Here is a 26,294-nt window from a genome sequence, read left to right as displayed (position 1 = left end):
CTCATAAATAGAATCTGAGAATCATAAATTATACATAGAGCTTATGCCAATATTATCAAAGTAAAATGGAACCTCAAACATAAAATTGAATACTGATCACTTCATATTTCTCTTCTTTATAAAGAAGCTTGCTTACTATGCTGAGTATTTTTTTTTATTTTTTTTTTTGGTCAGATGTTTGGTATCTGTATAGAGGCTCCAATTAATTTGAGTTCATGTCACATGAAGTTTTATTTAAGAAGGAAGTGTTTTCTATTAAGATTCTTTTCAATTATTAAAGTCGATATTAAAAATGAATAAGCTTCATATCAGTGGTTGATGAGATGAGTGATTTTCTTATAAGGCTTGAACAATCCTCCTCTTTCTTTTGGTGTTGCATTAGGCACAAATGTCATATATTTATATGGTATTAAAACATAATCCATCTCACCGATTTTATGCTCCCAAATTAAAAAGAATCTCATCAACAGCACCATTTTACAAATTTGGTTTGTACTGTTCTGATTTGTATCATAAAGTTGTCTTGAACAAAAGAAGGGAAGATAATTAGGCGTGAAGTTGTTTTACAAATTGGTACATTCTAAATCCATGGCAGAAATAAAGCAAAAGTAAAGTACAGAAAAGTATTTCCAAGAAATGGATATTTATTACCAGACAAAACCTCATGGAATCTGATAAAATAAAATAGTTGAGCCTATATTAGAAATTTCAACTGAAAAAAAGCAATGCATGTGGTGACTTTTTGGTACAAGAAAACATAAATATCTACTTTTTTTATTTTTACTTTTTACTTTCAAGTGCTGTTTGGCATCACCTGTCAGTTTTGTCTATATATAACTTTTACTCTATTTTGCCAAGAAAATTGCAAAGTACTCTTAAAAGGACAAGGAAGTAATATTGATAAGTACTCCACTTTTAAGCTTTTTTTGAAAATCAATTTGACTAATTTTTAAAGTTAAATTGAATTACATTAATTTGATATTTTAAACAAAAAATTCAGATATTCAATAACTATACGAAAAGTACTATAAATTCTAATTTTTTTGCATATCAATATGGTGAAAAAATATATCGTAAAATATTAATCAAAATTATTATCGTTTAACTCTACGAAAGAAAACCATAACAATTAAAAATGGACGGAGGTATATTAATTATGCTAATGTTATTCTAAATATAACTTTGCATGTACTTATCGTCTTAAATAGGGGCGGTTAGATAGAACAGGTGACTTTAAGTAAACATTGATCCTTTTCTTAGAGTAATTTACTACTATTCTTTTCTTGTCTATTTTTATTTTTCTATTATATTCAAAATAGATATTTCGTGTTTAGTTTAAAAAATTGAAAGATAATTTTTTTTTATTCTTATTGTTAAGTATTTTACTCTTGTAGTTTTAAATTAATTATTGTATTTTTTTTAAAAATACTAGTAAAATTACTTGTTTATAAAATGTGTCAAGTCAAATATAAACAAGTCAATATGGACGGAGGGGATAATAACTAATTGGATTGTTCAAAACTAGAATTAAACTTAAAACAATTGAATGAAATGTGAATATTTTTTGGTAATTATGAATTTTTTTGATATATTAGGAGCATTTTTAGGAAAGAAAATATTAGCTTTTTGGAAATTCTACTATAATCCATAATCGTTATAATTTTTTCCTTCTAATGAGCAATTTATGAGCACTTTATATTTTTATCAAGCAAACAAGAGGTATCAAGTATGAAGTACTGTAGTACAGATCAAACTCTACCTTTATATTCTTTCTATTAACTTTTTCATTAATTTACTTTTTTGAAAGGAGCATCATTTAAAATCATAATGAAAGTTTGATAAACTTTTTTATTTGGTACTCTTTTCCCTTTTTAATTCTTTAATGCATAATATAATTAAAGATAAAAGAAAAACCAAGAGCAAAAATGATTAGTTATAATAAATAAGTACTATACTACATAAATAAATAATTCATAAAAGTGATTATTTTATCCTAGGAAAATTTCATTAACTGATTTAACATAATTATGTAACTACTTTGAGCATCATTTCATTTGTGATTAAAATAACTCAGTAATATGTTATTTTCATAACAATTGATTATCAACCCGCGAGTGAAATCTCAATCTCACCATAAGACACTATTTTCGAAAGAACGCAAATAAGATTACAAAATAGTATGATAATAAAAAAATAACATAACAAACAAGAACATAAAATAGTACAATAATTGAAACAAAATAAAGCCAACAAATAACAAGTATTAACAATTTTCGAATTTGCAAAGTCAATTACTAGAATATTTCATAAATTTTCAAGCTATTTTCCATCATCATCATAGTAATAATAAGAACAAAAACAATAATCATCATCAGCTTGTCACCCCTAATAGTGTAAGGGGTAAAAAAGGAAAGAAAAATTCACCAACATCTATTTGTAACCCAGCAAACCTTCATAAAACCAAATTTCTGGGTTCACAAATGGTTGAAAAATAACAAACAAAAAAAAATCCTACAAATCTCCACAAGGTTGGTTAGGCCAAAGGTAAAAAATAAAACCCTAAAACCTAAATCTTCCTCCTCGAATACCGGGTCGGGTCGGGTCGGGTTAAACCCTAGCCTTCTGAAGCAGAGGAGTAAATCCATGTGAAGCAGCTTCTTTACAAGACTGATCTAAACCCGAATCAGAAATCACCATCAAAATCTCATCTAACCCTAAAACACCGAATCTCTGTTCATCAATTTCAAGCAGACTCAGAATCTCCAAGAACAACTCAACCTCACAGGGCAAAACCAATCCTCCGGTAGGTTGAAACCCGAACTCCTCCTCCGCCTTATCAAGTAACGAAATGAACACAGGCAGATTCAGAAATCGAGTCGGAATCACAAACCGGCGCCGCTCATTTTCATCAACCCCTACGTAAACCGCCAATGAACCGGACGGCGTACGGCGGCGGTTGCAGTTCAAATCAGGTTGCGCTGGTTCGTCGGAATCGGAAGAGGAGTAAGAGAGAACGGAACGAGGACGAAGAGAGTTGTCCTTCCATCGCTTAACGACTTGTTTAAGGCGAACAATTTTGGTAATCATGTGAACTTTTTTGATAGAGGCCATTGTTGATGCTGCTTCTAAGCTTTTTCTCGGGATGTGTGATGTGAGAGAGAAAGTGAAGAGAGAGGTTTATTGTTATTTGTTAAAGAGATTTTATAGGAGAAAAATGGCAGTTAGAAAGACTTGAAGAGCGGGCGTGGAGTGGTAGTGGGTATGGTATCTCATATCTGAAAAAAATAATATGTACAGATAATTTCGTGATTCCTCATCTAAGTATTATTATCCCTTTTTTTTTGGCAAAAGAAAAAAATATAAATTATTTTAATTATTTATCAGTTCAACTAGTAAAAGTTACTCTTACTCTTAAATAAAGTTCGCATTACTTAATTATTTTATGGTATGATCTGTCTTTCAAATGAACTGATCTTTAATTTATGTAATATTATGATGTCAAATATAAAGTTATGTTTCGAAAAAATTAAGGGCCTAAAATGTATGTGTATATATATATATATATATATGTTGGCAAGTTTACACTACTTTGGGCAATAGGTTAGATATTCACATATGAAAGTGTGGTTTTATGAAGGTTAAAAATCGGCATGATGTTTAGTATGATTTGTAAAGGTAAAAGTTTAGATATTTTGAGTGAGATGCATGTTAAAATTGGTTAAACTTTCAATTGTGTATATATAAATCCTTTATGTATTTTGCACCTCAGATATACAGGATTGAAATGCATGTAAAACAGATTGAAATTTTCAGATATATGTGCGTCTAAACAAAAAATAATACATACATATTTGTCTTCTTATATAATTTTTTCAATTTTTTTGTTAAACTAGAACACACAATTGGATAATATTAGAATTTTTTACCGTGTTAGAAATTTGAATTTTGTTAATTTTTTGTAGAATGTTAAAATATTTCAAGTTAAATGTTTTTAGATGCTATTTGGATTGACTTATTTCAAAATATTCAAAGACAAAAATTAAAGGTTATTTTAGTTGCTATTCTTTCTATTAATACCAACTCATTCTATGTAATGTAAACTAATAACCTCATTAAATGAATGGTAAATATGGAAAAAAAAATCCTAATTTTTTTTAAAACCATAAATAATTCACTTATTTTAAATTATGAAAAAGTCTCAACGATTCACTCAATATAAGTCGGTACCTTTATTAGGAAATCAGAGAGGATACTAATTAATTTTAAAATAATATGTTAGATAGATTTACTCTACATTCATCATTAATGTAAAAAGGTCTTCCGACTAAATTTCATTTTTAATTGATTTATACACATTTTAAAAAGAAAATCATTTGAAAATTGGCCACAAAAATCCATGAGCTATAACAATCTTAATTACATGAATAAATTTATTATCGCAATTTAATACTACTATTTTTTTCCACCATATTAATTTTCTTCATATTTATCCGAGTAACGGTTAAAATAGAAAAAAAAAATTAATTTCATCTTCTTCTTCTTTTAAATGACACTATACTATATTTGGGACTCGGACATATATATCGTTATAGTATATTGTACTATATATTTTAATTAATTATTTTTATAATCATGATTAAAAAAAATAGATCGAAGGTAATTAATAATAAAAGATTGAGCTCTATTAATTTTTGAATCTGAATTGTTAGCCCGTCAAGTTATTACTATTGGCAACGAATTAATTATTTGAAGATTTATCAAATACTGCTTTGTTGTAAATTAATTATATAGCACGCATTGACTCGATGACTTTAAACACTTTGGCTTGATGTTTTTGGACTCTAAATTATTGAGCCATTTTGAGTTTTATAATTACTCTACATTTTCAGATTCAATGCACATTAAAACTTGATAAATGGTTACTTTAAACACTAATCAAATTGACTCATAAAGTAAAGTAAAATTTTGACTACTTAATGATAAAGGTGGAGTTAGAAGATCATATATGGATTAATCAGATATAGTAATGTTTGTTCAAATAAAGTATTTGTATTGACATATATTTTATACAATGTGTTATAAATATTAGGGAAAAAGATCTGAAATATATCCGAACTTTGATCGAAATTGATGTAATAATCTCAAACTTTGGATATGACATATTACTCCCTACACTATTTAATAGTAGTGTATTTTAAAGATATATAAGTGTCCAGTTGGACAAGTTACTATTTATAATGATGCAATTTTTATGATGTCCACGTGGATACATATATATCTTTAAAATACACTATCAAATAGTACATGGGGTAATAGGTTCTGCCCAAAGTTTGAGATTATTATAGCAATTTCAATCAAAGTTTAAAATTAATTTTAAATTGAGATAGTCCAGACATGGGATGCGGATATGCACATCTCTTCAATATAGCTTACCGAGATATGACCTTAGATAGAAAAGTATGAAGAATACAAACTAGGGTAGAAGGTTAGTAGATAGAAGTTCATCCATATTAGTGCATTGTCTTCTTGTCCTTACTAGTAGTCGTAGTACTACGTTTGTAGTTTCTTCTTTTCTGTTTATATTTGTTATTTCGTGTAATTCACTTATAGTAGTATTATTTTGTTTTAGTAGTGTTCTATCATTATCGATTGTTTCTTATATTTTCATTACGTCTTTTTCTAAAATATTTTTAATTTAAGCTATGAATTTATCAAAAACAACCTCTGTACATATCGATAAAATTTACGTATATTCTATCCTTCCTTGCGGAAATAAGTATTTAAGAGGGAGATATTCAGTTAATAGTGGTTAGTCAAAGCCAAACTGAAAATCAGGTTCCATGTTCCCATCCTCCACGCCTCCCAACTTTTTTACCTAGAAAAACCCGTCACGTGTATACAATCATACAACAGATCTCATGTTTTTTTAAAAATTAATCTTTTAATTAGTACTTTAAATTGTTTATAATTAATTAATCAATTTTATTTACGAAGTACCCAAGATATACTCTATCTTTGTAGAGTAGAGGAGTAGTTTGTATTTAATTAATATTACTTTTATTAATATTAGAATAGTAATTTATGATACAGAAAACATTTTTAAAATGTTTTTTAAGAAGAGTGTGAATGCATTTAACTCAATTGGTGGAAGTAAGTCAAGTTGATTAAGTAAGAGTAATAGTTAGGTGTGCATCGGATAGTTGGATTCGATTATTCATTATCAATTTGATTTATTGATTTTTTATTTTTATATACGTTAAATCAATAAGATATTTTTTATTGATTTTCAGTTTATTGTTTTTGGTTATTAACGGTTCGATTTTCGATTTACTCACTAAGAAAATTCTCAAAAAATAAATATATGACTTCTCACTTCTTTAAAAATTTGGCGTGAAACAAGCAAATTAGCTGTAAATGCTTTGATATAGTGAAACAAGAAATATAATGAGAAATTGCATCAATAAGAGTAGATGTAGTATGAAAGCTACAATAAGATATTACAACCTAAACATAAAATGGAATTTCTTATGTGAAGTAGAAGTAGTGTAAAGTGTGTAGACTGTAGTGAAAAGTAAAGTAGTAAATTACTATCGTCTTAATGAGTTATCGGTTTACCAATGACCCAACACTAAACACCGATACCGAATCGGTAACCCAATTTATTTTTTATATAAAATCATTAAAATTTCGTTAACCCAATAAAAAAAATTCAGTTCGATTTATTGGTCGATTCGATAACCCAATAATTTTTATAAAATCATTAAAATCTTGTTAACCCAATAAGATTTTTTTCGGTTCAATTCTTGGACACCCCTAATAATACTCTGTTTCATATTAATTGTCAAAGTTCTTTTTTATATACTCATAAAAAGTTATAAATTTTTTTTACTTTTTTATTAATTTATATTTAGCTTTTTTCAATGTAATTAATATAGAGTATTATTTATTTTTAAAAATAAAATAAAAAATGTATAATCTGATAAAATAATAAATATTTTTGAACAAACATTTTTAAAAATCAAATTAGGAAATGATTTGCAGTAATGTACGGTCCATGAACGTGGAGATGCTTCCATTAAAAGTAGTGTAGTATATACAGAGTTGACCAAATAAATTTAAATTTATAAAAATAGAAGATAACAATAATTTGTCCACATGCCACATGATTAAAAATGAGATTAACAGCAGATTATTTATCTAATTAAAAAAAGAAATGACAACAAATCAAGAGCTGTTTCTCTCATTAGTGGATTAATAGTTTTTTTCCTCCTCTTGTAAATATGTGTATAATTAATTTGTTATTCGCTTGTTTTAATTATTATTTTTTATATTACTAATATTTTTTTTAAAAATTCTAACTTTTCACATTATATATTTAAAAATTAAAGATATATTTAATATATTTCACATATTTTTATTTTAGTACTATACTTTTATATATGTTTATTTAAATTTTATTATAAAATTGAATTCAGACATATACACATTAAAACGGAAGAAATAATTGAGGTTGTGCATGAGCATATGCAGTTTGATATTTACATTTGTCCTTTATCGTACACCTAAAGTTGTATTTACAGTACGAATAGATTTCCACTAAAGTAGTCTATGTCAAAACACCATTTTTATGAAAAGACAAGAAAGTGATGGGTCACAATATCAAGAGGGCTGATAGCTCCAATATAGCTAAAATATTATTCAATTTATGTGTTTTGAATTATTTATTGGGAAAAGGATAAATATACTTCGAATTATCGTAAATGGTATGCAGATATTCTTCGTCATATTTTTGGGACAATGATGTCCCTGTCGTTCAAACACTAGAGCATATATACCCTTTATATTAACGGACATACACATGTCATAATCTTATCTACCGATCCGACATTTATTAAATATCGGATCGACGGATAAGATTGCGCCACATGTCCCTATTTAGTCTTCCGTTAGAGTGAAGGGCATATATGCTCTAGTTTTTGAATGGCAGGGGCACCAATGTCTCAAAAGTATGACGGAGGGTATCTGCATACCATTTACGATAGTTCGGAGGTATATTTATCCTTTTTTCCCTTATTTATTTTTTAATTTTTATTCGATTTTTAGTATTAATATTGAAGCTCAATTAATTTGAATATAAGTATTTTCTTCTTTTTCTTTTTCTATGGACTGCATAAATCTTATCTTCCAGCCCAAAGGAGGATAATCTCTTTTGGCAGCTCAATCCTCACGTTGCGTAGGGCTCTATTCGGAAGAAAAGTCTTCTCTACAAAGAATTTCTTATACTCAAGACTCAAACTTGATATCTTTAATTAAGACACAATCAACTTCATCTATTGCACCATATCTGATATGCGTTTGAATTTTAAGGGTTGAGCTCTTTTTATTTTAACTATATATTTTAATAGAAAATTTATATATTTCAAATTACGTTAAAGATTTGATTAACAATAATAAATACTAATAAATTTTACGTTGCATTTACTGCTGGTGGTGGTTTTTTTTTTCCAAACCTTTGTATGAAGAAGTTAATGTGGATACTTTTTTCTTTTTTTTTTTGTTTATTAAAAGTATTGGTTTCAAGTTAGGGCAAATATATTGGACCACAAGCACCAAAAAGGGATACTAATCAACCATATTATATCTTTGAGAATTAATTTAGGTTTGTGATAATATAGGTTCAGAATAACAATTTTAACCTATAAACATGTTTCCATAACATGATTAACAATGTTCAGCATGTTGATATGTATAAGATGTATAAGTAAAAAGGGGTGACAAAATTAGCCTAAATCTATATGACTCGTCTAATTGTGGATTATGACTCATAGTTTAGCCCATCTCAATTTTGTATAGGGTTGGACAATGAACTATTTATTACTTCAGCTCATTGCCCATCTTAATCTACTCAAACAACTCATTTGCCATTCGTAGAGAAGTATATTGTGATAGTCGCACTCTTATATTGATAAATGATAATCATATTCTAAGAATCACATGTCATGACGCAAGTCCATGACAAGTATTGTTTGTCTTAACCCAATAAACCTTAGGAATATTTTTTAAGTATAAAACTTAAATATACAATTTATACTGTTATCAAGCCTAAAAAGCAACATACCATTTGAATTTATACTATGTCTTAAAAAGTTTTATACTTATATATGTTTGAGATTTGTCTAAAAGTGTAATTGTGTAACCAATGGCGTACGCATAATTTTTTCTCAGCGATGTCACCCTTAAATGAACAAGAATGACTCAAGAATAAAATCAATGAAGATTTTGTTTAGGCCTCCAAAAATTTGAGGCCCCATTAATAGTGAACTTTATGAAAAAATATTTTTCTTGAAAATATAATTTTTGATTAAATTAAAAAAATTGTCAACTCTTTAAATTAGAAAATAATTTAAAATTTTAAATTAAACCACTCAAATAATAGAGTAATAGAGGATTGCGGACAATTGTAATCAATTTAATGAATCTTAAATTAATTGTAACAAGCAAATAGAAAAAAATAAAATATTATTATGAACAAATAAAAATAAAAATTCAAACACATAATAAAAAAATAGAATAGCAAAAAAATACTAACATGATATGGAGATTCGAGATGCCGAATAACGATGATTGATGAACAAGAACGGAAAGAAAATTAAAGAAACTCACAAGTCACAAATATACAAATACAAGGATTTAACGGGTCAATACTATTTTTATTTAACTATAATTCTAATTGATAAAGGACTCAAAGATTTTGAGTTTTATTTTAATTCTAAAAATAAAAAAGAGTAGTTAAATTAGAGTGGATCGGTAGGTTTTTAATGAAGGGATCTACAGTTTGAATTTAAAACAAAAATTTAAGAGGTAAAAAAAAAGTGAAAAAAACCACAAAAAAAACGCAAATAAAAAGGGAAAAAAAAAACGTGAATAAAAACACCCCGGAATTGAACTCGAGACGTTACACAGTGCTTGCGGTGCCTTTGTCACTTGAGCTAGGAGCTTTCTGTTGCAAGCAATTTCCTTTTAATTATATTACCTTTAAATTTGTTATTTTAATAGGTATATTCCGTAAAAAAATTCGACGAATTAGTGTCACATGACATGACATGTATATAAATCCGCCCATGTGTGTAACATACTTCTCTTCTTCAAAATCTTACTACAGTAATGTAGAAATCCGCGGTTGACTCATCACATCACATTTTATATGAATGCAATATATTTCCTTTAAAGCAAAACAATAGTAATAAATGAGAGGCAAACTTTTGAAAATGGTAGACGTTGTTAATTTTTCCATCATATGAAAAAGGTTTACCATTTATAGAATGGTCCAGTACTAGACTTTGAGGGTGGGCTATCACTCTTTAAAGATATTCACTACCTTTAATGCAAATTAATATAAGTGTAGAGCTAACTAGGTCTAGACACTAAATTACCAAGATAAAAGATGAGTTTGGCCAATTAGTTATATCTCAACTTTGCTCATTAATTTTGGTCACTCACAATATCATTTATTCTAGGCTTAAGTCATTTGTGAGCCCTTAAAGTTGTCTGTATAATTCACTTAGACACCTTAACAGACCTTGTTTCCTATTAGACACTCCAATCTTAAAAATTAAATATCTATTGAACATTTTTCTGACACTTAGTCTAAAGAGAAAGTGCGTGTAATACACATACATATGAGGTGGCAAAATGACAAATCAAATGAAGACACGTGGCATTTTAATTTAAAATAAATGAATTTTGAATATAATAAAATCCTAAAAGAAAATACTTTAAACTAAAAAAATAAAAATTATACACCCCTAACCACACCCCACCCCCACTCCACCCACCTCAAACCTCTCCATTTCTTCTATTTCCCTAACATAACTACCTTGTCCACAATTGTTAACCTCCATTTAGAAAATTAGAGGTTTTAACATATATTATGTATGAATTTATTATTTTTATTTCTCTTTATGCCTTCTTTCTTATTTCCATTTAAATTGATATTGTTTCCTTAAAAGATTTGTTTTTTTTTTAATTTCAATTTTTATTTTTTCTGTTCGATTTGTGAGGGAGAAGGGTTTGTGGGGGAGAGGTGAAGAGGTGAAGAGGGAGAGAGAAAATATTTAAATAATAATTTCCATTTTTCCCGGAAAAGAAGATATGGCTGATCTCCATTTTTTCCAGCAAAGAAGACATAGATAATAATCTCCATTTTATTTGATAAAGAACTAGTGATCTCCATCTTTTTTCTATGGAAGTGACAGTAAGATGATTTAAAAAAAGAAAGAAGGAAATTTGTGGGGAAAAAAATGGTGATGGATTGTATTGAAGAAGTGGTTGCAATAGGTGTGTGGTTTTAAAAGAGAGGAAGAAGAAAAAGATTGTTATTTTTTTAAAAAAATAATGAGAAATAAAAAGAAAATATCAAAAAGGAAAAGGAAAAGTGTTAAAATATTGATTTCACGCGCTTACCAAGATGTGAATTACACTTTTTGTGTCACATCTGCAAAAGTGTCTAAATGGTTCAAATTGGAGAGGGTAGAGGTATTCAATAGGTACTAGTCCTAATTAAAATGTCTAAGTAAATTATGCAGACAACTTTAAGGGGCCGCAGATGACTTAATGGCTACATGATAATTCAACATGTTTTATGAGTAATCCATTATATATAAAAATAATAATTAGATTGAACGTAATAATATGAATTCATATTACATGTCATAAACTTGCATGCACAATTTCCCCTCTTTTAATTTGTGCTAGTAGTAGCTTCGGTTTAACAGCTTGTTTGCAAGTTTTGCTTATGGTGTATTCTCATTATTTATTAATGTATCATAGTTAATATACACTGGTTTTGGTAGATTGGGTGGAGAAATTAAAAGGACATGATAGTTTTTTAATATTGGAAGGTTGTTTGGGAATACAGAAGTTTGAACTACTGCAGTTGAAAAGTCTACGAATTGTGCTTAAAAATTTGAAATGCATTCGAAGCTCCAAACACATTCTACTGAAATTCACTTGTTAATAAAGTTTGAACTATCACGTTGATACTTCACATATTGTTCATGAAGTTATATCAAATGTCAATGCATTGTGTTACAATTATTATACTTGTCAAAGCTTCGTGTTGAAGCTGTTTTTAGGGTACAACTACACCTCAGTCTCATATAAGTTGAGGTTGCTTTACGAATCCTCTTTTTGCCATTTAGACTTATATTATATCATTATCATCATGATTAATAAAATTAAAAGTGAAAAATACATTACATAATAGTAAAAATTTCATACAAGTCTAAAATCTATCCTCAACTAGTATCTGACGTTCTCACATTTTATCCTCAATGTGTGCTATCCGCTTCTAGTAAATGTAGTCATTTCTAATCTATAATTTAGTCATGTAATGATCACACATTCATTTTAGCATTCACATCATCTAGTGGACACGTTGAATTTTAGCAGCCCAACATTCACTATCATTTCATTCTCTTGACACGTGTTTTAGCAAATGAGAATTTCCCGAAGGCAAGGCAAAGCACTCTTCACTATACCAAAGAGAACAATAGGCACCTCAAGATGCCACTTCTTGCAAAAGCAAGCAGGCAGCATCAAAATCGAATTTTTCACAATTACTGTGGACTAAATATCCGATACACTTGTGTCATAAATAATGTCCTACAAAAAAGATATGGATATATCTGACCCTCTTTTCTCTTGAAGAACCCTGCTTCCTCACATTTATAGGTGTTAAGCTAAATCAATCTATCTATATCAGGCAGATTTCAACTTGGCAGATGTGGACGCCAGATGTGAAAGGGTTCTGTGTCCAACAAATAGTAAGAAGATCCCTAAGAATCCAAGCGCTTTCAGTGTAGTGAACAGATTCAACTGCACGCAGAAAAACAAAAAAAAAAAAAAAATGTAGTCAGCAAGCAAAAGTATTTTGTCTAACAAGTAAATCTACTTGCGGAATTAGAGCCTTCCACAGATTTATAGGGCAGCTGAACACCCTTCCGTTTTTTTTCCCATGGCAGGTCATTTAGGATTTCATTGTCAATTGAAAAAAGTTAAGCTGAAGTGTAGGCAATGGATCCTTATTCTATTTTTCTATCTCTGCCGGTGCTTACAAGTAATGATCTACCAGTTAATGTTTTATCAAGAAGCATTAGATAATAAGCAGAATCAGGACTAAATCACCATTTAAAAAAGGGTCAAACAAACTGCCTGGTAATAGTGTTGCAAATGATAGCTACAGTGAAGAGTTTGACGCTTCTGCTATAGCTACAATTTTTCAACAACTAACGTGACAGTTGTGACAAAGGAATGGCTGTTACCAATGTCAGTGGGAGCAAAAGAACCACATGTATTTTGTATTTCTCCTTTGATAAATGCCATGAATCATGTATTAAAACATTTGCAGTAGACTAAAGTTTAAGAGAAATCCCGAGATTCAGTTAATCCTATTAGCTATTAAAAAGGACATTTTCTAAGACCTTGCAGAATTCCTATAACTAATTATGAAGATTTGTAACTTGTAAGGGTATCCTCTGCAGAACTGATTGACCAATATTCCTCAGCTAGCAGTAATTTGTTCAAGCAATGGGAGAGAAAGAAAGGGACAGAGAGCCTATGCCCCCCGCCCCCCCTCCCCCTTCCCACCAAAAAAACAAACCCCCACCCAATGTTTTATAAAAACTAGAAAGAGAGTAAAAAATAAAATAAAAAACTATACATAACAGAGGTTTTCAATCTCATAAGCCATTAACCCACTAAAAATGGGTCTTTGCGACCAAAAGTGAAGCCGCTTCTGAAGAAAAGAGCATAATAATGATATACAGGAAGCAAAAAAGAAATCAAAGGACAAACCTTCAACCAGAACAGAGAATAAAGTGATAGAACAGCAGCAATGGCAAGATGGAAAAGAATGGCAAATGCTGCAGGTGCTGATGCTGTTGGGAAGTTCTTCAGGTTCACACGTAGTCTCAAAAGCTTCAAAAAGACATGAAAGCACGATAATTTAACCACAACAAAGGCATTTCAGGCAAGGGAGAAGATGTTAAGCTCCACATCCAAGCCAACGCATAACAACAAACTGAAATAGAACCAACCAATCATACAGCTATTATCTCTTTATGTTTTCTTCTCTTTAACAATTGTGTCAAGGGAAGATCGTGTACACCAAAACTAATCAACCAGGTACATATTACCCCCATCAGTACAAGTACCGGGTAACTCCACCTACCAAGGCTTAGATAGATGGGAGGAAATCACTTTTCTTTGGTTCTATTGGAATTTGATCCCACAGCTATTATCTCTTATTTTTATATATTTCGTCTTTTTCAAGTGTTGAGAGGGGACACTGCTATTCATTACATTTAACTTATTTAAAAAAAGAAAATCAAGCATGGTTCAGAGAAAAAACCTACCCCAACCAAAAATCCAAAGAATGGCAAAAGAACAAGGGCCAGAAATGCATAAGAAAGGTTGCTCGGAGGTCTTTTCTCTGGAGCCCTGAAAATGTGAGCTATTTCTGCCTTGGGCCCAAATCTAGAGGAAGGGTCAACAGCCTGAGGAGGTGGACGTGCTGCCTTCTCTGGAGCCTCTGGCAAATCTAATGCAACAGATCCCAAAGGTTGCAAGAACGAGTTCTCCTGGAGGAAACAAAATGGTCAGCTCAAGATACAACAAAATGTTTTAGATCCAATATCCAATATCCAAATTTCTTTCGTTCATGTTTTTCCCCAAAAATTGACCAAAAATATGGCGCTATATGCAGCTTTAATGAAGTTGGAATCCATACATACCATTACAGCATCTCCAACAGTAAGTTGAATATCATATCTACCCGATAGATAGAAAAACTGTTCAACAAGTCCAAGGAAATCCTACAAGACAGAATGCCAATTAAGAATTCAGCGGTTAGCTCCTTTTTAAAGATCATCATTGGAGTTAGAGGCAGTTGCACACGTTTCTTCTTGGAATTGGAGTTTGAGCTGAACTCGCAAAACACGTCCACATTATGTTAAGCAGTAGCAACAGAGTGCAGAAAAAAATTTCAGAACTTACTAGTATTATTTCGAATTGTTTTCCAGAATTCCCGACCACAAAGATATGCTCCACCTTGCTCTCATGACTCAACTTGAGGAAAGCCTGCAGAACATCTCATAAGTCCACCAACTGGATAATAAAGAGTGCAACTTATTGAACACATAAATCAGGATCCCAACCTGGTGTGGCTTCAAAGCATGCCCAAGAGGAGAAGTTAATTGAAATGACAACCGGAGCTTTTGAAGATGGTTTGCTGATAAAGAGATGGAGTTCTTTCCAGCCAAATCAAGCCTGTATGAAACACCCCCAAGAAAAAAGAAAAACTAATGATGGCTTATAAAAAATTAATGCATACAATTTTTGTGTAAATAATAGAAGACGATTCCATATGGCTAGTCAAAGAAGTTAGAACACTAATTTCAGTGCTTTACTTGTGCCTTGTAAAGTTGGATAATAAAGATGAGATGCACTCTCCAGGTTTTCAAGCTAAAACAAGTTCAATGGAAAGAGAAGATAGGTAGTGCCAATCTAGCATCAAACTTCACCAAATTTACTGGCATACCATTACATGTACTCCAGCGCCAATTTCCAAAAAAAAAATCTCAGCAAGGAAGTCATAACAAAGTATGGAAAGGTTAAACTACGAACAAGTAAAATCTCAAGTCAAATCAGCAAGTATTACAACTTTATGAGCATTCTTGCAAACTAGCTATATAACTTTTTTGAACTGAAAAACTTAAAAAGTTCTGCAATCAATCATTAGGCAGACAATGTCAAGTTTATCAATGATAAAGAAACTCTGACTATTAAAACTTTTAGAAGGAGTCCTTAAATAACAGTTCAGTAAATTGGTTTCACAGCTCCCGTAGAGACTCTACTTTCATGAGCCTTGAACCTCTACCAGTTGTCCGAAGTAAATTAAACTATTGAAAGCAACTATATGCAGGAAGTAGAAGTGAATAAAAAGCCAGTTGTAATTAAAAAAATACAAAATAAATACTATAACAAAATAGCTTTTAAGAACAAGAGGAAAAGAGAGATAAAAATATGTATCTATGTTCCTTATATATTGAATTGACAGTATCACCTACCTGAAACAGAAATAAGTTCCACTAATTACATTGACAATAAATAACTAATATGTGCCAGAAATGGTAAAAAGAGCAGCCAATGATTAAAAGAGGGAACTCAAAATGGATATCACGAAGGAGATGAGAAGGATAAGAAAGGAAAAGAACTTACTTTTTACGAGTTTCAATATTCCCAAGATCACTGTCAAGAACAGAAATCTCTGCATTATCAACTTTAATAACTCCTGTAACGTATATGAGTGCTTTTGTTCTTCCTCCAGTGGCATAGATCATTTTGTGCTCTGAATCATGAAGAACAATCTACAAGATCATCAAGAGGAAAGGAACATAAATTGGTCAAATTAAGATCGACACAGGAAGAAAATTTTAACAAGGAAGGAAAAGAAGATGCCATACCTCGAAAGTGAAAATGTAATTGCCAACATCAATGTCTTTGGGCAAAGCATCCAAGTAATGCACGGCATTTTTATGGTCAAAATTGAGATCCTTTATCATGGCGGCAGACAAATATTCTCAAAGTTAATAGCAAGCAGAGATGCTAAAACTACTTTCAAAGAAATTATTAACAGCTATATCTTATGCACGAGATCACAAACAAAAGCCCCTTAGCACCTGATCAATAACAGAGGCATCCTTTGAACCAGAGCTGAAAATCTGCTTGAGTTTGACTGTCAGAGAAGGTGCAGTAGCCCCCAAAACAGTGTTTACGCTTACCTAATTGTATCAATAACAGTCCATCAATTTCAGATATGCTGGCGAAACTTATTAGAGCACTAAGATAACAGGACACATGATACAAGAAAGAATGCATCACATTTTTCCTCAGAGGAATAACTGTTTAAAAAAGGCACACATGAACTAAAACATTGCAACTAGACACAAAGCAGGTTGTGGCTTTGTCTAGCTTATACAGAGATTGGGCGATCGCACAGAGGGAGGTGTCTTAGCAAATTCAACCAACTGTTTTTTTTCATAATAAGATTAAGATATTTAAAAGATTGATGAGCGCTCTGCTTGAAAAAGGTGGCACTACACAGAAAAACAATTAGTTAATATGTTTGAATTAGAAACTTGAAATGCATTTTGCCATCTCAAGAAATTTAGTAATATCTTTTATAAAGAAATCAATATGGTCTGCGACGTGATACATAGTTTTTACTTGACATACTGGTTGCAGCATTCCAATTCCTCCACCCTTATATTGGCTTTTCTTTTAGTTATTTTATGTTTTCACTATGTGCCTTTCTTTTATGTTAAGTGACTTTTTAGCTTAAAACAGCATCAGATTTTGATGCTTTTTATTGAAGCCACTAATTTTCGTCTAGAGCATATCCTCTCCGAATCTTATTTTTGTAGATCTCTATGTCTCAACTCTCAAGTTATCACTAAAGAAGCACCCAAAACTGGAAAATATAGTCTCAAAGACTTTATAGTCTAAATCCGAAAATTGAGGAATACAAGGAAAGCAATTATGAAAGAAACATAGAGTGATGTATTCAGAATTCAAGAGAATTATATCAAAAACGTCACACCTTAAGCTGGTCCTTTCTAGTCAACGAAAGAACGCTGGTCGGGAGTGATAATATCAATGGAATGGAGACCCTGCATTTCAAAAAATGCTTGATATGTAAGTATAGAAATGGTGCTGGCCTGCTTGCAGCAACGATGCTACATCTAAACTCTACCAGCAAAAAGCCAAAAACACAACATTTTACAGAAACAAAGCAAATGTATAAAAAATCAGAAAGGGTGAAAACAAAGTATATTGCTATGAACCTATTGTTTTCCAAGGAAGCCAATGCTTCAATTTGATAATACAAGTCCTTCGCATTTCCAGGAACTCCAGCATCAAGGAGAAACCTTGCCAAACCTAGAATTTTGTCACCTGGAAGCTGCACATCATAAAGGAAAGTATTATCAAGAATGACTGTCATCAAATTAGAGAAAGAAAATGGCATGTGCTACACAACATACATTTAAATTTTCGGCAGACACAGCGGCAAAAGCTGTAATCCCACGCACTACAGCTGATGAAGCTGAGAGGGGACCCTGATGTCCATGAGCATCAGCAAGTTTTTCATCAAAGTAATAGGCTCCATCATCTGTAATATGATATGACAACAATATTATCATAGACATTCTTTTATTAGAACAAAGGGAACTTCTGAAATTTCTGTTATAAATTGTCACCTCCACCAGCTCACAGAAAGAGAGGAAAAAAAGAGGTATATACCGTATTTCTCTAGACCATCAAGAAGCTTCGATATATCATTTTTCACCATGCTAATCTGCCAATGCACAGTAAATATGGGGTTGAATACAAAATACAAAAGATATTACACAGAATTATGTGAGCGGTAATAAACAAAAATCAGAAGATTAATGGCATTATGTACAACCAAGTAAAGCATGCAATAACTTAAGCATGTAACCTGACATAACGGTCAAGCTGAGACACCGACATAAAAAAACTTCAAATCAAGTAAGACGAAATGTTGGATCTTTAATTTTGATAAGTGACACTCAATGTCAAGAGAATGATTTTGATGTCTGCTTTAACTCCTGAATGCATGTTAACTCAAAGAAATAACTATGTATCCTCGTACCTTTTTAACTAAAAAGAAAACAAAAATATTGAAATAAGAAAAAAAGCTACAGAGGTCACTACCACATGAGATGCATTATTAAAGTTTCTTAATCCCATTTGGCACCTCTTTACACCCATGGATAGTTAACCCACAGGAAAAGGAAGGCAATCAAAGATGGTTTTGTTAATCATTCTCTATAGTTAAATTACACGCTACCCTCCCCAGACTCCATTTTGTGGGATTTCACTGGGTATGTATGTTGTTGTTTCTATAGTTAAATATTGAATGTGTAAAACTTAAACTCACATTTAGTGTCAACCATATAACTGTATATGAAATACCTTTTTTTTTGCAAGTGACCAAATGGTCACATAAAATACATCCCAATGTAGCCCACTTCAGTAATAGCTGCTGTCCACCTGACCTTCAATACCAATTTTATCTTGACAACTCAAAATGATGTCATTGATATCACACCTCGTTGGCGTCATTATAAAAAAAAAGGATGGATTTACTTGGAGCTGTTAGGAATACGTGGGTAAAATTTGTGGTGAAATGTGTTACTTGGATTATTAGGAAGGAAAAAGGTGAAGTCAAATTACATTTGGAACACAATGCACTGAATGTAGCTTTTCTCGCAGCATGCTGGCTTAAACTATGGATAAAAGCGCGTATCTCATGTCCAATTTGAAGTAAGTTGCAATTGTTCTTGATGTTGTTTCGTATTGTTTGTGATAATTTGGAATCTACACTTGCTTGATGCTTCAAATGTGACTTGCTGGTGTGATTAAATAACAAAGTTCTATTGTTTTTTGAAAGATACTCAGCTGGAGAAGGACCATACAGAAACCAAAGAAATCAGTATGGGAGCAAACAAGATGGACGCATGAAAGAGCTGAAAGAAGGGACTAAGTTCAGATAAGTATAGCACCTAGGTCCCAGAGATACTTGAGACGCCTAGTTCCTAGACACTGTCGCATGTGGTCATGTAGCGCTTACGATCAACCTGAGTCCCATTACCTACAGAATCTCCACCATCCGCATATTTAAAGAATTCTTCCCTATTTCAAGGATTAATTTTAGGCAAGAATTTGAAGAGAGAGGATTCATGAAGAAAACCTCTGTAAAAGAGTTTTTCCTCAATATGATTATGATATTGGACCCTCTTACTTTCAAGTTTGGTGAACTTCATTATTCAAGGAATATGATGGAAGTCAACATGTATTTTAATTTTACAACACACTTTTCTTGCTATATATCAAAATGAAAGTGGGTTACAAAGTTATTTATCCAACTTCTGCTTATGTATCTATTAGATTGGCCATCAATTAGAATTGTCTATGGAATCCTACAGCGAACAGAAAAGAGACTTGAATAATTTTACTTAAAATCCAAGTAGGGTAGGATAAAGACAACTAGATAAGTTGGCTCGATTTATGTTGACAATAGGATATACCAAGTACCAAAGAACATTATGTAGTCCGTTATTGAACATGACACTACTAGCGCATTTTAATTAATGTTATTTCCGTAAGAAAATCGTGGAATCACATCAGGTTAGGCTGCCTACATCCCACCACCCTTAGGTTGCGGCCCTTCTCTAGACCCTGTGTGAATGAGGGATGCTTCATGAACCGAATAGCCCTTTTACTCGCGTAAGAATATAATAATAGGTCAAGAGAGATGGATTATATGCAAGTAGGAAGATACTTGCCCCAGGTCAATAACCAAATCCATTGAAATAAAAGTGTAGAGAGGTGCAATCAATTAAATGAAATGTTTAGAAAATTCAAAGTCCTAAAGCCTTGATCCACTCATTTATGGAAGCATTATAATCATCATTAATGAGACGTCAATTAATTGGTAGTTACACTAATAATCTCATCACCAAGTGTAGTCTACACAATACAATTGCATCAATCTTGGTATATAGCAACCTTTGGTGCCAATTCTTCACGGAAACGATACTCTACTCCCTTAATATTTCTTGTTATGTTGGTGTCTACTTGCATGTATATTGGAAAGAAACATGGGCAATGCGTGATGTAATATTATAGACAGATACTCTTCGAAGAAAGAGATACATAATTTTAGGTTAGTCCTACTAGTCTAACGAGTCCAGTAAGGACATAGATCACCTTTTATTACATTGCAATTTTGTATCACAACTACAGACTGGTTCTCTTTGTTTTTTGGGAAGTCCTAAAGATTGGCCCAAAAAGAAAATGGGGGCCACTTGGAGGACAACACCACTAAATCATTTTTGACATATTTGGAACGAAAGAAATAGGATGACATTTCATAAGAACGAGACCGACATTAGAAGTGTCAAAAAGATGGCCAATGTACTTGTGACATAGAAAATCTCAATAAAAAGAATACCATAGAGCCACATTTTGAAGGAAACACCACAAAGAGGTGATTACATTAATCTCATGGGCTCTTCATAAAATGCAAGCTAGACCACATTTATAGCAAGCTTGTAGGTAGCAAAACAAGACCATCTTATGAGTTATGATGAGGAAGTATGAATTAAACTCCTCAAGGATGATAAAGAGGACAAATTTTACTCACCAAAGATTGATCAATCTCAGAAGAAGCTAATGAAATGACACCAGCCAGGCTCTCAAGTGCAATTCCTGTAAAAAGTGTTTTATCAGGAAAATGCAAAGAAAACACTGTAATGATTATTTCAAGTTAGGTTTCTCTTCAAAAAGCTCTCCAAACCCTGAAAACAATTTTGTGTGGTTTTAGAAAAGATAGCTTTTCTTTCCGGGATGCTTTCTCGAGTGGCTTTTGAATAACCAATAGCTATTTTTTTTGTTTCCAGAAAATATAAACTTTGTAGATCTTAAAACAAGACTAACCAAATCAGGCATTCTATTTACCACAAGCATTAACCAAATATTTCCAGAAATATTGCTTTATCAAAAAATATTTCCAGAAATATTGCCTATGTACTTAAGAACCTTAGGGAAGTTGTCCTACAGAGACTTGGCTTTCTCTGAAATAGAAATAGAGAATAATTACCTGCAGCATAAGTGCTAGACTCGGGATTGTTGGAGCTATAACGCCACCTTCCATCACTTTGGCTAAGAGCCTGTCAGCAAGAATACCAAATGTCATGTCAAAAAACCTCATAAAGACGAAAAAGAGTCAAAACTCCAGTAGTAGTGCAAATGTGAAACATAAGATGAAACCTTTATGGCGCGGACAACTGAATCAGCACTTTCAAGATGTACATTCACGTCAGAATTTAGGCCCTACAAAGTGAACATGATATGTGAGGAACAGAGAAATCACTCCTGACTAAATACAATGTCCTTGTGAAGTACACAGTATACATAAGCAGATCACGAGATCCACAGATGTTATCAATTTCAAGCAGAAAGAATGGCTATATTAGACGCTTCTGCTTTTCTTTTTTCTTTCAAAGGATTTGAGGTGATAGAACCATTAATGAATCAGGATATCAGTTCTAATAATTACAGTAGAAAAGAAAACAAAGGCATTTTCCCATGCATTACCTTGATAAGAACTAAACTTCCAACTGAATAGTAGTAGTCAAGAAGTGAGCTGGCACTTTTCACAGCATCCTTAAGTCTTGGGGCTATGCCCTTGCGGAAAAAAAGAGAGAAAAGTTAATATAATGCATTTAAATTGGTTTTCAATCAGTATATCGAAACAGTTCATCCAGCTCAAACATACTGCGAATGTCTTCTTGTTAAGCTCGCAGTTCAATAACCCATTGACTCTTAATGCCTGGAACAGATCTTTCAATGCTGAAGTAGGAGATGACAGAGTGTCCACCACCGTCGCACATGTAGCAGCCCTTTGGTCAGGCTGTTTTTTAATTCCAAGAACCTCAAATGTCCTTAAAGCCTCATATGTTTCTTCCAAACTGGAGAGGTGACATAAGAAACATAATGACATGCATCATTTACATTTCAAGAACACACAGTTATTGCCAGCCATGAAGTTGTATAATGAGACTGGAAACTGAGGGATTTTTCTTGGGAGCCAATTACAATTTTTTTAATAGGTGAATGATGTTAACACAGACAGTTGGATGCACATAAAATATACAAAATATTGTTTAGTCAATGTTAGTCGACGGATGCTCTTATTACACTCGTAGTCCCTGAAGGATGAGAACCAACTATGTAGCATCTATATCAAGAATTCAAGTATTGTATACGTCATTAGTCCAATCCTTTGTAGGAACTACCCATAAATCAACAATATGTTACCCTTAAATTACTCTTACCAAACACAAAAAATTAAACTGACTACACATAGTTGGAGCTCATTGTCCATTAATACTATCCTTCAGTTATAGAATGTATATAGTTCATAATTCTGGAACTCTTATGTGACCCAAACATACTGTAGTTATTTTCACGTTTTCCTGATAGACTGTGAAATTAAACCGACCAACCCCACAAAAAAAAGGCAGAACAACACAACAACAACAACATACCCAATGTATTACCATAGAGTGAAGATTGGGGAGGGTAGAGTGTACGCAAACCTTACCTCTACCTCAGAGGTGAGAGGTGAGAGGTAGACAAGTTGTTTCCGATAGACCTTCGGCTCAAGACAAAAACATACTCAAAAAAAGATAATGATAGTACAAGAGACAATAGGTAGTAAACAAAACAACAGATAGTGGTAGAACAATACTACAACCAAATAATACTACCATCGAACTACACGAAACAACTATCAACAAAATCAAAACACAAGAAACTACAAGCATAGCACTACGACTACTAGTAAGGCACCAAGACAATGCACTCCAGCTTACTAGCATGGACACACTCCTATCCACTAACATTCCACTCTAATTCACATCTTTCACACCTTCCTATCTACGATCATGTCTTTGGTAAGCCACAATTGCAGCAAGTTTTGTCTAATCACTTCTCCACAATACTTCTTCGATCTACCTCTACCTCTCCTGAATCCATCCGTAGCCAACATCACACACCTCCACATCCTCACATGCCCGAACCATCTCAACCTTACTTCCCGAAAAAGAAAGGCTGAAGAAGAATCGAAAATCCCAATTGCAGTTGAATGATAATACCGACAACAGTATAGGGTATTCTAGATTCCATTTTCAGTCTACCAGCCATCCCAAAGCCTACAACTATACTATCATCACCCAATTAAGTATTTAACAGTGAAGAGTTCACATCATCTGGACAGATCAGCGGACTAAACTCACATGAGAGGCCCCAAAACGTAGCCTTCTTACAGACAAATATATGGCACGCTTTAAATATGATTCCGACATACGCTATGATATATTCACGGGAAACAAATCGAACTAAGCTCTGTCTATGCAAGCTTTAATAACTTCCAGTTCATATAGCTGATTCCAATTAGTTGACTGATCCAGAGAAAGAAGGGTTTTAGTAAGGGTTTAATCAAACCTCGACAAAGATCCATGAGCGGGAGTAAACAACTCCAATGCAGCAGATCGGTGAGAATCGGAGATAGGTTTGAAGATTGCCGCTTCACAGATCAGTGCGGACAATGCTAGTACCAGAAATCCTAAAACTTTCGCCATTCCTGTAAAGGAAAAATCAAACAAGAAACTGTTAACAGTGTAATTACATAGTAACCTAGCGAAATGGAAGTGAAATCACAGAGATCTTCGAGAGTTACTGGAAATGAGGGAGGAGGAACTTTGCGAGTCTGCGCCAGTGGAGAAGACCAATGGAGGAGTGTGAAACATATGCAGAAATTTTTGGTGTCATATTCCAAATATACCCCCTCTGTATATCTTATTGCCCAACATGTCCGGTATCAGTATCAAAGCTCGACTAATTTAAATTTGCTCATTGCAAAACTTATTTCTAGGTGCGACCTCCTAATATAATTTATTTACAAATCTAAAAATTCGTACTCATAATCTCTAATTAAAGATTAAAAAATTTCAGACATCTCACTACAATTCGTCAATAAACCAAGCATGTGCATACAAATGAAAATATGGTTTGTCCTAGGATTTTTAATAGGCATTTAGACATTAAGAAAAATGTAATATTTAAAAAAGTATAAGAAGATCAAATTGTATTTAAACATGTATTCATCTTCATTTTTTTTCAAAAATAAAAATAAAAATCAATCCATAGAACCAAAAATTATTTTAATTTTAAAAAATGAGAAAAAAGTACTTTATATAGATAAGTAGGCGTTAAATATTATCATTTTGTCCTTTTGGAAAAACTACTTAATTAGACATACATTACTATCATATATACTAAATAGGCGTTTGGCCATGCGATACCATATCATGGTATGGAATCATGAGATGGAATCAGCGTTTGTACATGCGATTACACGTTGATTCCATATCATGAGATGGAATACCATATTCTCCAAAAATCATGATATGGAATTATATGGGAATTCCATATCATGATTTGAAAATTTTTAAACACAAAAATTGATCCACAAGAATATATTTTGTTAAAACAACCCCACGAACTTTTGGAGCTTGGAAAAATAGATTCAGAATACTGAAACAAGGCATGAACCATTATGATATTGACACATAAGTGAAAATTGTCATAACTTGTGCAATGTTACATAATTATTTGCGAGAAAGAGTGATGAAATATTTATGATCTATGAGCATGAAAATATAGTTGTGGATGATAATATTGACCAACAAATGGCTCAAAGTAACAATGTTGGTTCGTCTTCTCGGTCACATGATCGAGAAATGCAAGTTCAACGTGAGGAGATTGTCCGTATTATGTGGGAGAATTATATTAAAGACTAGTTCACTACAGTTTATGTTCAATTTTTTTATTGTTTAAGTTTGATGAAACAATTATTTAAGTTGGAAACAAATAGCTTTGTAATAATTTATTATGCGATTTTATAAAAAATTATTTATTTGGTAAGATTGAATAAACAATTGGGGTTATTTTAATTGTTTTACAACTTATGAGATTCTTATGTTTATGAGAAAATATACAACACAAAAACTCCATAGCGCATGTCCAAACAAAACTTCAATTTCATCTCATGATTCCATATCATGATACCATATCATGATTTCATAACGCATGGCCAAACGGGCTCTAAGGACATCTCCAATCCTATACTCTATTTTACTCTCCAAATATAGAATTCTCTATTTTTTACAACCAACTCCAACTCAATTCTCTATTTTACTCTCTAAAAAATAATCTTCTTCTCTCTTCTCAATATTATATTATTATTTTTATTTCATTCTTATTTTATAATATAAATCATTTCTTTCGTTTTCCCAAATAATCAATTTATATAATTTTCATTATTTCTATTTCATTCTTATTTCTTATTTTACCTCTAGTTTCTAACAATTACTTATATTACTACTTTTAATATTTTATACCATATATTTTAAAAGATACAATTAGATACACAAATTTCTTAAAAATGAAATTAATTAATTATCTTTACAATTAAATACCTAAATTAATGGTGAATTAACAATTTTTTCTCTCTCTCATCAGCCATTTCTCTCTTCCGAAAAAATCTCATTATCCATCAGTAATTCAATATCTATCATCCCCCA

General features: G+C 31.9%; 2 protein-coding genes across 2 annotated transcripts; both read right to left on the bottom strand.

Moving 5' to 3' along the window:
• Positions 1-2,287: 2,287 nt before the first annotated feature.
• LOC125867697 (auxin-responsive protein SAUR50-like) lies at positions 2,288-3,259 on the bottom strand. Its single transcript, XM_049548264.1, has one exon. The coding sequence runs from the start codon at positions 3,109-3,111 to the stop codon at positions 2,608-2,610; it is 504 nt and encodes a 167-aa protein (XP_049404221.1). The 5' UTR covers positions 3,112-3,259; the 3' UTR covers positions 2,288-2,607.
• Positions 3,260-12,692: 9,433 nt separating this feature from the next.
• On the bottom strand, positions 12,693-24,500 carry LOC125867314 (dolichyl-diphosphooligosaccharide--protein glycosyltransferase subunit 2-like). Its single transcript, XM_049547768.1, has 20 exons — positions 24,389-24,500; positions 24,154-24,292; positions 22,424-22,616; positions 22,243-22,332; positions 21,916-21,978; positions 21,746-21,815; positions 21,290-21,354; positions 18,361-18,415; positions 18,102-18,229; positions 17,904-18,019; positions 17,660-17,729; positions 16,740-16,841; positions 16,524-16,613; positions 16,279-16,427; positions 15,216-15,327; positions 15,055-15,138; positions 14,793-14,873; positions 14,415-14,639; positions 13,855-13,977; positions 12,693-12,876 (listed from the first exon to the last, which is right to left on the bottom strand). Exons 1-20 carry the CDS (start codon positions 24,456-24,458, stop codon positions 12,760-12,762), a joined length of 2,142 nt encoding a protein of 713 aa, XP_049403725.1. The 5' UTR covers positions 24,459-24,500; the 3' UTR covers positions 12,693-12,759.
• Positions 24,501-26,294: the final 1,794 nt, after the last annotated feature.

This window comes from Solanum stenotomum, chromosome 6 (genome assembly GCF_019186545.1).
Source record: "Solanum stenotomum isolate F172 chromosome 6, ASM1918654v1, whole genome shotgun sequence".
Taxonomy (NCBI): Eukaryota; Viridiplantae; Streptophyta; class Magnoliopsida; order Solanales; family Solanaceae; genus Solanum; species Solanum stenotomum.
This window is presented reverse-complemented; position numbering and strand designations above follow the sequence as displayed.